The sequence below is a fragment of the Nycticebus coucang genome, chromosome 18 (assembly GCF_027406575.1).
Source record: "Nycticebus coucang isolate mNycCou1 chromosome 18, mNycCou1.pri, whole genome shotgun sequence".
Taxonomy (NCBI): Eukaryota; Metazoa; Chordata; class Mammalia; order Primates; family Lorisidae; genus Nycticebus; species Nycticebus coucang.
In genome coordinates this window covers 30,466,421-30,481,540 of record NC_069797.1, presented here as the reverse complement: position 1 = coordinate 30,481,540, position 15,120 = coordinate 30,466,421, and the positions used below count along the sequence as shown (strand labels likewise).

The 15,120-nt window shown below is 50.9% G+C and overlaps 1 protein-coding gene across 3 annotated transcripts in view; it reads left to right on the top strand.

Annotated features, from left to right (window-relative positions):
* ABR (ABR activator of RhoGEF and GTPase) overlaps positions 1-15,120 on the top strand; it is a 200,265-nt gene that overhangs the window by 45,974 nt on the left and 139,171 nt on the right. The window contains exon 1 of one of the 3 annotated variants that reach the window (XM_053570871.1): positions 2,018-2,657. The exons of the other annotated variants lie outside the window; for them this stretch is intronic. Coding sequence (XP_053426846.1) covers positions 2,597-2,657 — 61 coding nt within the window. The 5' untranslated portion in view covers positions 2,018-2,596. Of the gene's footprint in view, positions 1-2,017; positions 2,658-15,120 lie in introns of those variants that run through there. 3 annotated transcript variants of the gene reach the window in all.

The window sequence follows — 15,120 nt, the reverse complement described above, 5'->3', positions numbered from 1 at the left end:
GCAGTAGAGGAAGCATGTATAGCACTTAAGAGCCTAGACTGCCAAGGTTCAAGTCCTAGATCCCACTGAACTTATCTGGGTGGGTTACCTAGCAGCTCAGTGCCTCTGGTTTCTCTGCAAAATGGAGAAAACTGAGATAACAGTGATGTTCACAGTGAGATAATTCTTGTAACAAAGCACTAAAATCTGAGCTAGGCACACAGTAGGCATTTAGTGTTCGCTATTAGAAATGTTCCTCCTTATGGTCTCCAAGATTCATCTCTCCCTCTACCCAGTATTGTGTGTGGAGTGGAGGGATTAAACAGAATGTAGGGAAAAAGCAAATTACAGCAAGACTAAGGAGAGCAACTGCATCTTTAGCTTGAAAGATGCTGAAAATAGTTTGTTCAAGCCTTTGTAGATAAAAATGTAAAATGTATGCAAATGTATGTGACTCACACAGAAACATACATCCATGGCCTCCTCACAGTCAGCACCGAATATGCCCATCAGGAAAACCCCCCTCTGTGTGGGGAGAGGGCCCAGGCTGTCTTGGTTGTTGTTGTTGTTATTGTTGTTGGGGAGGGGGCGGTGCTGCTGCCTCCTTGGGATGGTGGCTGCTGTTGGCTGTAGCTCATGTTCCTGTTTCCATATCTCTCTTGGGCTTTATGCCTTCAGAGAGCTCCACGTGGGAAGAAGAGAAGCCCTTGCCCTTCTTTGCCCCTCCGGCCTCACCATCCTCCATCTGTTCCTCCAAGAGCCTGCTTGTTTCTTCTCCCTGCCGGAGCTCTATTTCTGGAGTATCTCATTGGAGATGTACACCCCCCTCCCTGCCAAGCTCCAGGTGCCTGCTTGGCCCTCCCTATCTTATATGCCAGTCAGGGAGGAGGACAGCTGAGCAGGGAGGGGCAGCTAGAGGCAGAGCCAGTGCCTGAGCCAGGAGGGTTCGGGTAGGGGAGAGCCGAGTGGACTTTGGGAGAGGCTAATGTTGAAAAGCATCTGCTGTAGCCACCTGTAGAAGCTTCCAAACTCCAGAGCATCACCCCCTTTGCCTCCTGGGGGGTTACCCAATCTGTGATGACCTGGTGGCCTGCTTCTCTCCTTGAGTACTTGATCTGTGGCTGTTTTGGATGTTGAGGAGTACCCTCCTCACCCCCAACACACACACACACACACACACACACACACACACACACACACAGTTCTGTGGATGTTGACAACACTGCCCTCCACAAAGGCCAGACTGAGTTTAACCTTCTTACAGGCCACTGTAGAGCTGTCTCCCATGAAGGTTTTGCCCTTAATTGCCTGGGAGTGGGCTAGGGGCTGCTCCATTATCAGAAATATCATTATTTAAGGTAAAAAAGTGGCTCAGTGCAGGGCTCCCTTAGTGGGCCCCCCTGACTTCCCTCCTTTCTTGGCCAGAGGAGGTCTACAGTACCGAATCTGTGGGAAAACTGCCATTGGTCCCATAGAGCCAGCACACAGCCGACGGGCGTAAGGGCCCCTCAACCTCTTGTCTGCTATTCTTGGAGGGGTCTGTTAGTAGCAATTTTGCTTCCGAAGGTTCTGTTATCTAAGGCATCTTGATCCCAGACTTCCCTCAACTTGTATGGATTGTGCATACATGCTAGGCCCGCTGCGGCGAGGCATCCCGAGAGCGGCCCTGGGGGGAACGAGTGCAGACCCCGGAGCTTCTCCTGTACCCCAGTTTGTTGTCCCGCCCACAAGGGGCATACTGGGGATTGACCTCCGCCCCCTGGTGTGTTAGGCGGGAACTGCGGCGCTCTAAGGTCAAGCGTATTTAAATAGACAAGGCACTGTTGAGGTTTGGAAGGAAAAAGTGCTGGGAGGACAGAGCCTTCCTTGCAGCGCTCAGGATATTAACTCTGTCAGCGCCGCCGCCCAGGCTTGTTTAGGGGAGGGGCCTGGCAGCCGCACAGGCACCCGAAACTGCGCTTAGAGATCCTGGGGTGGCAGGTGATGTCACCCCTGCGGGCCCATAGGTCTCCTCGCGGCACCTAATCTGCGGATTGCCAGAACTCTGCTGAGCCGAGCGAGGGGAGGAGGGCGACCCCGGGTCTGCAGCCGGAGACCCCTCTCGGGGCCACTGCTGGCTTACCGCTGGAGCCTCTCTCTCCTCGGCGTCGGTGGGGCGCAGGGCTACTCCCCACACCCTGCAGCCGGGTCCGGAGGCGTGCTGCAGCTGAGGTGGGGGCGCGCCGGAGCCTCGCGCCGATTGGTCGCGGCCTCCGCCCCCCGCCCCTGGGCGTCGCGCAGCCCTCGGGAAGTTGGTAGTTGGCGGGCGGGCTGCGGGGCTGCGGCTCTGGGATCCACCGTGGTGCTCGCAGCGGCCGCAGCTGCCGGAACGGTTCCTGGGGGCAGTCGCCGGCCCTGATCCTCCCTCGCCCGCCCTCGCCTCCTTCCCCGGCAGCTCGGGCGCGCTCCTCCCTGCTACCTGTTTCCCTGCCTCCCTCCGCCTCCACCCCACACTCTGCAACTTCGGCCTCGGGGGCCGGCCGCCCCTCCCGGCTCCCCGCCGGAGCCCTCCCTCCTTTGTTGTGCGATGAGGGTCGGATTTCCGATCTGACGGAGTCGCCGCCGCGGAGCAGCGAGCATGGAGCCGCTCAGCCACCGGGGCCTGCCGCGCCTCTCCTGGATCGACACCCTCTACAGCAGTACGTGTGCGCTCGGGCCGGGGAGGCCGGGCGGGAGCGGGCCCCGACGTGCCGGGCCGTGTGGGACAGCGGGGCGCTGGGGCGGCCGGCCGTGTGGCCAGGTGCCCAGGGGGTCGGGAGCGGCGTGGGTCCCCCGCGATCGCCCGCAGACAGGGTTCCCAGAGTGGACTAAAGGTGGGTGGGTGGGAGGCGCGGGCCGACAGGGCCAGAGAGATGTGTCACCCCCTCCCACCTGTTGTGTAATTTGGCACTCCTGAGCCCTCAGGAAGAGAGGTGAGTTCGGCTCCCAAGCTGGCCGCTTCTCTGTCCACGCTGAAGCAGAAAGGCCATTTTGGGGAAAGTCCTTGGCACCGGAGTTGGCCCCTCTCGGGGACATCCTGAGACCGTTTCGTGATTTGGGTAGTGGGTGGGATGGGGTGGGAAAGGAGATTGTAGGGGGCCTTTGGATGAAGGAGCTGAAATCTCGAGCTCAGCAATCTTTTTGCCAGCCTCATCACCACCCCCACCCTCATCACCACCACCTCCAAAAAAGAAAAAAGGAAAAAAAAAAAAAAAAACCTCCGGTTCTCCACCCCCTCGCTCCCAAATCTGCTGCAGTATGTGACTGCTCTTGCCTGGCCAAGGGGGTGGGGGTGAGAAGGGATGTGTAACTGATCACTGGCACTTCCTGGGGTCTTGGGTCCAACTGTGAGCCGCCTGCCCCCACCCTGCCCCTTCTCCCCACCCCTCCCTTGAAATACCTCCCCTAAACCCTTTCAGTGACATAGGAAGAGGGTCCTACTGGCCACTGAGGCAGATAGCAGATTTCACCCTTCCTGATCCCTTCGAGTGGGACCCTCCCCCTCTCTTGCAATATCTCTGAGCCCAGAGTTCTGAGGCAAGAACTGGGGAGGCAAGTGGAGCCAAGTTCTGGTTCTAGACCAAGGATACAGCATTTTTAAGGGTCAACCTGGCTCAGGTTCCTTGTCAATAATCATATTTTAGGGTGGGGAGTAGAAAAATATGATGACTTGAGCCCCAGGTCTTGCCCTGGAGGCTCTGCAGTGCTCAACTTTCAGCCTCTGACCTCTGCGTCCCCTTGGGTCCTGGTTGGTCCCCATATCTTCTTTCCCTTCCCCTTTCTTCTCCATCCCACTTTCCTTCCTCTCCTCCCCCCAGGAGCTCTCCTAGTGATGGTTCATTCTGCTTTGGTTTTTCAACATCAAAGGGGCAAAGCTGGATTCCCTGGGCATGGGTCCTGTGCCAAGCACAGCCACTCCATCTGCTCTTTCTCCTGCAGAGGCCAGCATCGTTGGGTGAAGGTCAGGCCCATGCCTGTGTGACGTGTGTGTACGTATGTCTGTGTGAATGGGGGCACACATCTGTTCTGAGCCCTGATGTAGATCAGCTCCTGACCTGAAGTGAGGATTAGTGACCTTCTCTTAGCTGTGCTCTTGCAACTAACAATCATAACAATGCCTCATATTCACATGCTCCTTATGTTCCTGAATATTTCTGGCTCTTCATACAAAACCCAGCATTGGTTTCCCTATTTCCCAAAGCATGGCTTTCTTTCCATTGCTGGAGAAGATTCTCTGACCTGATCATTTCCAAGTCTTCCCTACCCCCCACCCGGAACCACTCTTCCCCTCAGCCTGGAGCACAGAAACAAAATTGCCTGAGGCTGCCTTGAAAATTCCTGACCAGAGGAATACTAGAAAAGGGAATTAGGCCAAGGGCCTCTTAGGGGTTGCTGCTAACTAGCTAACCAGCCCTGACTTGGGCAGGCTGGCATCTGAGCTGTCTACCCTAGTGCTGCTGCCCTGGCCTCTGGGCTCCTGGAGCAGCCTAGATGATGGGGTGGGAAAGGGGCACTGACTTAGCAGGATGAGAAATGGCTTGTGAGCCTAGCGTGAGGCTTTCTGGGGAGGTGCTGTACAGTCATGTTTGGGCTGTTAGCCATCAAGTTTCCTCTTGACAAGAGCCTAATTTAAAACAAATACCCGGGCTGTCATTTGCCTGGCAGCATGGTTTTGTGGCTCCCGGGGGAAGTTCCTTTGCCTCTCAGGAAACTGTTTGCTCACAAGGCTCACAAGGCTCAAATCCTGGGGTGACGAGTCCCCACAATTGCCAGATCCATCAGGAATTGTAGAAGGGGTATACCCAGGGCACAGGCAACCAGTGTGATTTAAAGATGTGAATGACTCAGTGCTAGCGGTTCTTCCTAAGTGTAGCTGCTGGTAGTGGTGATAATAGCATCTCCTGAGTACCTACGGCATGCCAAGCCTTGCGGTAGGTCCTTTGTCCCTCTCTCCAAGCATGGCAACTTTGCAACTCTTACAGATGAGGAAAGAGAGGCTTAGCACAAATCATGTAGCCAAGGCCACATGACCGACAAGTCAAAGAGCTAGAATTCAGTTTGTATCCTAGAGCAGTGAAGGAGGACTCTGAGTGTCACTGGATATGTCTGAGCTTATTCGGGCCTTGGAATGTCGTGGAATGAAGGACATCTGTCTCTTTAGTCCTGTGTCACAGAGTTCTCCCTGAAATGGTCCAGCAGGGTAAGAGGTTTTCTTTTTTTCTTTTTTTTTTTTTTTGTAGAGACAGAGTCTCACTGTACCTCCCTGGAGTAGAGTGCCGTGGCGTCACACAGCTCACAGCAACCTCTAACTCTTGGGCTTACGCGATTCTCCTGCCTCAGCCTCCCGAGTAGCTGGGACTACAGGCGCCCATCACAACGCCCGGCTATTTTTTTTTTTTTATTTATGCATCTTTTTTTATTAATATTAAGTCATATCTGTGTACATTAATGTGATCATGGGGCACACAGCAGAGTCTCAGGTTTTAAAATCAACACTTATTTATGCATCTTAAAACATTTTGTCCTTTAGTAAGGAACCAACTGCTCTGTTGGTTCTTTTTTTTTTTTTTCTGTTTTTCTATTAAAATGATTAGAATAGCCTTCACCCAGGCATGCTTATCAATGGCTGATGGAGGAGTTATCATCTAGACTGGTTAGTGAGATTAAGTACTGAACGCCCGGCTATTTTTTTTGTTGCAGTTTGGCTGGGGCTGGGTTTGAACCCACCACCCTCGGCATATGGGGCCGGCGCCTTACTCACTGAGCCACAGGCGCCGCCAGGGTAAGAGGTTTTCAATGACTCTGACCCCCAGCCTGTCTCTTTGCCTCTTGTGGTTCCTGGGGGCTGGGCCTGGAGCCCAAGTGGGGATGGCTGAAGATCTGTCCTGATCCACTGAGACCAGAGGTTCTTGACTGGTCAGGTGCCGGCCTGCCAACCTACCCCACCACTCATATACTTCTTGCCTTTGTAGTTGTCACCTTATTATTTCCGTTCAGCATATCCCCTCTCTCCCCTATGGTAGAAGTTCTGAAGGGCTGGGGTCATGTTGATTTGTCTGACTCCAGGAAATGGGTTGGGTCCCAGCTGCCAGTGTGATCTGACACTGACTGGAACAAGGTCCTTTGCCCCCAGACAAACTGGAGTGTCAGGTAAGGGTTCTAGTCACTCCCAAATTCCTATTTCTGTGCATGGTTAAAGGAGCTAAGAACACAGAAGTTTTCCTCTCATTTTCCTGCATGGTCATAATAATGTCAGTTTCACCCCTCCGTACCTTGTCTAGATTTTTCCCTGGGGATAGTGTGATTCTCTGTGGGGGCTGTTTTCATTATTTTAACACCTCTGTGTCTTTCACCACCCTTTTCACTAAACACTTCTTTCTTTTTGTTTTCATCTATATGATGGGATTATGCTGGGTTAAATTAAATCCTGTGGAGCACTTCCAAGATGGGTGGGGAGCTCTGAAACTTTCTCTGTCCCTCAGGGTGGAGATAGTCCTCTGAGTAAGATCTGGATTGAGACCTACATGCGTCCCAGGCAGGCTAATAATCTGACTTCTCTTCAAAAGGAAAAGTCTTTAAATTATGTGTTCAGGATTTATTTGGAAGAGAGCTTAGGGCTGCATTTAAGGTCTCTCCTTTGTCTGGGCGGCGCCTGTGGCTCAGTCGGTAAGGCGCTGGCCCCATATACCGAGGGTGGCGGGTTCAAACCCGGCCCTGGCTGAACTGCAACCAAAAAAAATAGCTGGGTGTTGTGGCGGGCGCCTGTAGTTCCAGCTACTCGGGAGGCTGAGGCAAGAGAATCGCTTAAGCCCAGGAGTTGGAGGTTGCTGTGAGCTGTGTGATGCCATGGCCCTCTACTGAGGGCCATAAAGTGAGACTCTGTCTCTACAAAATAAAAAAAAGTCTCTCCTTTGTCATTTCAGCCTTTCTTCCTGTCCCAAGCAATTCAGTTCTGGTTCCAAACATACCTCCAAATGCCTGCAGTTACTTGGACCTTGTAGAGAAGACAGAACGTGACCATCTGTTGTTACTACAGCCTGCCTTTTGGAGCCAACTTCTCTTACCCTAAGCAGTATTTCCGAGGGATATTTTGGTCTCTTATGATATCTTCATGCCCTTTATAGACTCAGTTCCCCATCCATGGGCCAGGAATGTAATTTGGGCTGTAGGGAGACAAACCTATCCCCAGGTGGTCATGAGCCTGCCTCAGTCTTTCACCTTAGTCCTACATTTTAGTCACACCAAGAACCCAGCCACTGGCCTGACAGACTGTGTGAGTTTGATCAGAGCAGCTGCTTAGATTGCCCCTGATGTGCTAGTGAACACCTGCTGATGGATGCTTTCTTGTCTTTGAATAGCTCCAGTAATTGATTCTTTTTTGTAAATAGCAGCCCACAATTGTCATGGCTGTTGTTGGAGTCTCAGAGGTGGGGCTGGCAGAAGGATTAAGTCTTCTATTCAGGAAAACTTAATTTGTTGTTGTTGTTGTGAATGTTGCTGTTATTGTTCTTTGGGAATAGGAAAATAGTTTGCCAGAGAACTAGCTGGAAGATGCCCTTAGCTGGTTCAGAGATGGGGGAATGGTGAGAAAATACTAACTCACTCTTGGAGGTAGGATGGAAGATCTGGGCTGTTCTCTGTCTGAGATATGGTCTGCTTCCTGGGACGATTCTGGTACCTTCCTTATGCTTTCTCCTCTGTAAAATGAGGCTGTGATGTCTCTCATGAGTGTCGTGTGATTGAATTAATTAATTAATGTTTATAAAGTGCTTTGAAGATGAGGAGTGCTATTGACTGGCTCAGCTGTCCAGCTCACTGTGGCCTTCATCACAGAAGAGGGATCCATGAAAGACTTGCTCATGAGTTTGGAAGGGACTGGGAAAGGGGCGAGGGGCCTGGCAGGAGCAGAGTATTGGAACAGTTTTTTAGGTAATACTTAGCCCAGCACCACAGGTGTACTCCCTTAATAGTTTTTAGTTACATGAATGTGAGAGGGAAAAGAAAACGTCTGGGTTCTTAGCTCCTTTAACTCCTAACTCCAGCAGAAACCTGTTAGCTGGCCCATTCACAAGTTGCCTGGTGTGTGGATTTGGTAATTGTAGTACAGTCAGAGACCCCCCAAGGGAGTCCCGTGCTTTGCGAAGGCTTGTGGTTGGAAGGCTTCACTGCCAGGGTTTATGCTACAGCTTTCTGGCTCAGCTTGAGGCCTTTGGGGGAAGCCTGGAACTAAGCAGCTTCAAGACAGCTCCAGGTCTTTTGTCTACTGCCAGGCCCTTGGCAGTGGTCAGCTAAGGTGATGCACAGGGGTTGGAGTACCTATTATATTCTACCTACAGGGTCTGGATACTGCCCGTACCCATGGGAAAGGCCTGCAGGCATACCTGTCTCTAGGACTGCAATAGAGGAGGCTGCATTTTTAGGGCAAGGTATGTTCATTTAGAGACGTGGGCGGCCCCGGTTGGCAGGAGAAGTGCTCCACTGGTCCTTGAAGCTTGGGGAGAATGGGATCCAGACCCTGTGAATGGGGAGGAAGAAAGCAGTCAGAGCAGCAGGCAGACCGCAGAATGCACCCCACATAGAGATCGAAGATGATGCTCAACCCTACCCTTTGCCCGAGACATCTTGGCAAAGGAGCCTTGTGAGGTGGGGCTGCCTGGTACTAAGATCACTTGCAGATGTGGCAGCCAATTCTCGGTCCCCAGATTTAGATCTGATTGGGGCCTCTCACTCAGCTTTGTGCCCCTGTACTTTATTCCCCTCTTCTCTTCCTGCCCTTCCTTCTTCACCACACATCAGAATGAAAGACGAATATGGGTTTCCTGGCCATACAGAAAATGTTAGGGTCAGCCTAGTCTTCAGTAGATGGGGCCACATAGGGTGGGCTCTATGTGGGACCTGATTGATCACCCCTTTCTTTATTATGCCTTCAAGTCCCTCTGGATTATAGGTAGGCATGGCAGATGTGATGAGGCATTTTGTCTAAGGTGAACAAGGTCTCCAGAAAGGGTTGGGTGGCTAGGAGGCCTCAGGTAGACCAGGACCAAAGGAGTTCAGAATCCTCGTCACACTAGATGGCTTTGCTGTTGGCCTCTCCGGGGTGTCAATGGAGTGGGGTGGCCTAGAGAGGCCCCGTATTGACTGGGGATTGTAGGTTTGCTCAGGGCTATTAGGGAAGGATGTGGCCATGATTCCCTTCATGTTATCAAAGGGCTGATCCTATTAGTGTGCTGGGCTAACCCCTTCCTCTGGGGCATTGCCTACTGGGCAGCAGCAAGGGTTTAATGGATCAAGATTACGGAGACCAAGAGACTGTGTAATCAAGCCCAGTTATTTCTCTGGCTGGGGAACGTCTACTCTCCACAGCAGCAATTGATTTTCTCAATTGTGGTTACCCTATCCAGCTGCATGCTACTCTGGGCCTAAACACCTTGTGGGCCATCTTTTTGAGTGAGTCTCTCCCTTGAAGGTGCAATTTTAGGAGAAAGATCCCTCTATGAAGGTTTTGGGGTCAGGGTGGTGGTGTGTCCTGTGTGATAAGCCCTCAGATGGGGACCTCTTTGGGAAATATATCCACATCCTGTAGAGGTACATAGAAATTGCATCCTTGCATCTCCCAGAATCATTAGGCCTGTCTGTTCTGCATTCATAGAAATTAGATTTTTCCCTTTGGTCTAAAAAGAATGGAAGAAAACATAACATTTAGTCAGCCCTACTATGCCCTGGATGCTGCGCTAGGTCTTTCCTACATTATCTTGACAAACTAAGAAAGTACCTGTTATCATCCCCCTGTTTTATAGGTGAGGAAACTGAGGCCCTGAGAGGTTAAGCTATTGCTGAAGGTCTTCTGGCTTGAAGCGGATCAAATCTCATATCTCTCTGACTCTACAGCCCATTCAGCTTCCAACAACAATAATGCGGAAAGCCAGACTGATCAAGCACCTACTGTGTGTCAGCACTGGCTCAGGCACTTCACATGTGTTAGTTATCACCAGTGCTCTGCAGCCCTTCTCTTATGAGGCTGGAATTACCTCTATTTTACAGAAAGGGAACTGGGGCTCAGGGAAGTTAACAATTGCTTCAAGGTCATAGGGTCAGACTGCAAGCCAGGAACTGAGTACCAGGTTGGCTCAACTCTAAACTGTGCTTTCTCCCACACTCTCTTGCCCTCCACAGCGGTGCCAGGGGCCCCTTGGCAGCTGGTATTTCACTGAGGTTGATTGATCTGGTTCAAGTCGCTAGCTAGAGTGATGGTTGTGAAGACCAGGTCTTGTCTCCTCCCACTGTATGTAGGCAGCTCTGTCTCCAGGTGAATGCCCATGCACAAAACTGCCAATCCTAAGGAAATCCCCCCCCATGGGCACTTGAAGCTCATATGCCAGTACTACTTTGTTTCTGGGATTATTGGCAAGAAGTGCTATTTGTTAACATGAGAGAGAGAGAGAGAGAAAATAGACTTTGGGGGTAGGGATGGGGTATAACTAGTTTCCAGGGCAGAGTAGGGCCAGGGGTGAGGAAGTGAGGACTGGGAAGAAGAGAGGACTTGGCAGAGCCTGAATGTGCTGGCCCCGCTCTTGGGCCTTTTGAAATTCACCTCCACAGTTTCAAAAGGAAAATAAAGAGAGCCCTCAGCCATGAATCAGGCCACTGAGCACCAGGGTCCTTTGCAGAGTCCCAGGGCCGGTTGGGCTGCAGGTCCAGCTGCTGTGTTTGAACTCGCCCACGCACAGCATGTTAATGATAGGGACTTGGTGCAGATCTTTAGGCTCCTCTCCCCACACCCACAGTGGCTTCCAAGCCCAGGTCTCCTGCTGAGATGCCAGTGGGTAGAAGCTGTGCCTGGGGGCTTATACCTTAGCAGATCCTCCTTTGGCTGGGAACTTGAGCCAAGTTAAACCCTTCTGTAGCTCTGGATTCTGGCCAGATGAAAAGCAACCTGACACATCCCTCTTTGGCACCCATTTCCCAATAAAAATTAAAATAACAAAGCAATTGATTGGACACCCGATGGGTACCAGACTTGATCTTCTCACATTCATGTTCTCGTTTAATTCTCACAGTAAACCTGTGAAAGGTTGTTACCCTCCTTTTAAGGATGAGAAGGGGGGTGGCTGTTGGGATTGGCCTTTGCTGGTGACTTTTGCCGTAGGGAGGGCACACAAAGTCTCCTCTGCGCTCCTCTGCCCACCCCCTATCCTGGGAGCAGCTCAAGCATCTGGCCTGTATGAACGCTTCTGTCTGGATGAAACCCGTATCGTCCCCACCCCCATTTTCTCCCTGAAGGGCCAACTTTGGTGTTAATGGAGCAGAAAGCCTCGGTTGTTACTTTTCTAGTGCATCATTGAGAGGACTGATGAGAGACCAGCTGGCAGGCCACCCAGCCATGTGGAACAGCCACTTTCCCTTGATTTAAGCCAGCAAGCATTTTGCAGACCCCCATGGCAGCTCTTGGTCCAGTGCTCCCCCTTCGGGAGGCCTGGGTGGGCCGGTGGGCGCTGTGTGCCATCTTTGGGTGTAGAACCTTCAGAGAGCAAAAGCAGGAGGTGATTTCATCTCCTGTTCCTGGAAAGGAAGGGTGGAACACAAATTTGCTGTCAGAAGAGCTGTTTCTACCCTGACTACCCTGTTGTAGCTGGTCAGCTGCCACCACAGCCAGGCCCCTGTAGCGGATGCCTGCAGTATCCTCAAGCCCCCTCCCTGAGTGAAGGACATCACCCCTTGCAGTTGGCTGTAGCTGTGCCAAACCCATTTTAATCTGCCTCTTCACAGAAGAACCTTCAGTGGTGTGTTTCTTCTTACAACACCTTTGATCCAAACCTCCTTCAAGATCCACGGGCTGAGGGTCCTCTTTGTTATCCAGTCTCATTTCCCAGCTTCCCAGCACATTCACCTCCTGCAGCCAGTGAGGCTCCTCACTGCAAACCTCTGTGCTGTGGTGAGCTCCTAACCAGCCTCAGGTCAGCTGCCAGGAAGCCCTCCAGGCCTGGCAATAGCCCTCACCTAAGTAAGATCCCTCAGCTCAGTATCCCTAGCTGCTGCTTGCTCTGGGCCATTTGTCACTTAGCACTTTCTTATCTATTGTTTTATAGTGTTTACCTAGATAATGTTTCCTGCCACTTGTCATTTCTTCTCTGCCAGACTCTGAACTCCTTAGAAGCATGAAGAGTTATAACAAAGACTGCCACTTACAGGGTGCCAGACATTGTCCTGTGCACTTTGCAAAAGATATCCTATTTAATCTTCCACTATCTACTGAAGTCTTAACCATTTTTGTCCTGTTTTAGGAATGAGAAAACTTTTATCCCAAGACTTCCCAAGGTCACAAAACTCAAATCTGTCTGGATGCCCCAAACTGTGCCCTTTGTCAGAGGTGCCCAAATAGCAGGACCTGCAGGAGGAGACCTCAGGGTGGGGTGTGGGCATTTGTGTGTTTGAAAAGCTCCTCTACTCGCCCAATCCCGTTTGGGGACTGACACTTAGCCACTGTGTGGTTCTCCCTTTCCCATATCACCCAGCCAAGCGCTAAGCAAGTTAGGGCTTGGGAAATGCTTTGTGATTGGTTGAGGGGGTGTAAAGAAAGGAAGTGCTCGGGGGGCACCAGGACCACCTCAGAGAACGCGGAGCAGGGACGATCTAAGGGAGAGATGGAGCTGGGCATGAGGAGGGCTGAAGGGCAATTGGAAAAGGATACTGGAGAGATGAAACCAGGGACCCTCTCTCTGCCCCAGCCTTAGGTCAGGGTTTCCCTAGGCCACAGTAATTAATCACCTGGGGCACCCTATGGGAGCCAACACGCTCCCATCCACTCCCCCGTTGAAAGTCTCTCCTGGTGGAAATGCAGATTCTGATTCAGAAGGTCTGGGCCTCTGATTCTGCATTTCTTTTCCTTTCCTTTTCCTTTCTCTCTTTTTTTTTTTTTTTTGAGATAGAATCTCACTTTGTCACCCTCAGTAGAGTGCTGTGGCATTATAGCTCACAGCAACCTCAAACTCTTGGCCTCAAGTAATCCTCTTACCTTAGCTTCCTAAGTAGCTGGGATTACAGGTGCCCACCACAACACCCAGCTAGTTTTTCTATTTTTAGTAGGGGGGGAGTGTCTCACTTTGTTCAGGCTGGTCTCGAACTCCTGAGCTCAGGTGATCCACCCGCCTCAGCCTCCCAGAGTGCTAGGATTACAGGCTGTATCTGGCCTGATTCTGCATTTCTAACAAGTCCCCAGTTTGCTCATGTGCCAAGCACCTGCAACATCCTTCCTCTAAGTCCTGAGTCAGTCACTTGCCAGTCTAGCGTCTTCCTAGCTCCCTCCTTCCTGTAGGATAAAGTCTGACCTCCTTACCATAGCATGGGGGCTTTGTCAGAGGCTGACTCCGTCCCATCCTTAGCCTGAGCCTCACCTCATAGTAGTCACCCTGCCAGATTCCTGACCCTCCTGCCACACTGAATTCTTCACAGTTCCCCAGATGCACCATGCCAGGTCATAGTTTGGTGACTTTTGCACATACTGTTCCTTTGGCTGGAGGAATATCCTTTGGCCTTTCAGCCAGTTGAAGAGAAGGCTAGATGTCACCTCCTTGGGTAATCATTGACGTGGGAGTGGGATCTAGACCTAGACCACTGGTCCTGGAGAGAAGTAAAACTCTTCCCTGTCCCTGCTCACAGCTGAGGTCAGCCAGGGTCCCAGAGGCATGGAATCATGTGACTTGATTCTTCTGCTTTGAAGGTTTGCCACGTTTGAATAAAAATAGAGTTGAGAATGACTGAAGTGCAGCCCCACCTTGGAGAGCAGAGGTGGGCCTCCTCCTGGGGAAGGCCATCTGCATGGGTCCTGGGGAGTCCCTGAAGTCTCTGCCCTGAACCTAGAGAGGCCAAGGTGCTCTCATGGCTGCTCTCACTTGAAAGTTTCCTCTCTTGGCTGTGGAATTATTTCAGGACTTCCTGAGGGGTTTCCTCTGGAGCTTCCTAAGTTTTCTCCTGGGCTTTTTGCCTCCAGGTCCCAACCCCTAGCAGGCGCAGCACCCGGAAGGGCTGTGGATGCCCCTTGGCTGACTGCAGCCCGCACTGGCACTTCCTCCCCCTGGCTACCCACCCACAGGCAAGGCTCCCTCTCTCTGGGAGAAAAAGAGTTCTTCCTGTACCAACACTTCCCCTCCAGGGCTTGAGAAGAACGTTCTCATGGCAGGCAGGTGCTGAGGGCACCTGGCCTGTTCCCTCTTCTGAGAGGAGAGGTGCAGCTGGAAGGAGGCAGTGCAGGGTACAGGGAATGTGGCCTTTGAAGGCCTTTGAATACCTGCTCGGACTGTTATCTCAGGCACTTAGCTCTCGTAAGCTTCATTTTCCTTACCTTAGAATGGGAACAACTTTATCAACCCTACCTAAAGAGTTGTTGACTTTTTTAGCAAAAATACAGTATTCAACAGCTAAATTGGAATTTTAGATAAACAAGGAATAATTTTTTACTTATTCCCTTGCAAAATTTGAGACATACTTACATTAAAAATTATTTGTTGCTCACCTGAATTTCATATTAACTGGGCGCCTTGCATTTTATTGGGTGTTTCTACCATTGAGTTAAGTAGTGTGTATGGAACTCTTTGCAAGGGGCCCATCTAAATGTTCCTTGTTTGTTTTGTTACTTTCTTCTCTCCTCTGTTTTATTACTTCTCTTCTCTGCCCCTGGCACCCAGAGGTCAAGCTGAAGAAAAGTTTCTGTGGAGTTGTCACAGAAATAATTGAGATAGTTTTTATAGAGTTGACACAAAAAATAATGATGTGATTAATGGAAAGATGCCAGTGATGACAACAAACATGGAGCTAGCACTTGGGTGTCCCACATTCTTCAAAGCACTTTATGTACATCAACTCCCTTATTCTTCATAATCTCTTATGAAGAAAAAACTTATCTCCACTTTTCAGATGAAAACACTGAAGCACATATTTGCTAATTTACAAATTTACAAATTTGTGTCTCAGTGTTCTTGTCTACAAAGAGCAAGAAATTAATGTTCTTGCTCTTCACCAGGCCCCCATGCTGTATCTTGCTTACCAGTAGCTACAGGAAGAGGACATACAGTTTCTTTAAGGTCAAGGACATGGAAACCCACAGGGATGATTTCACAAAGCAGGTGA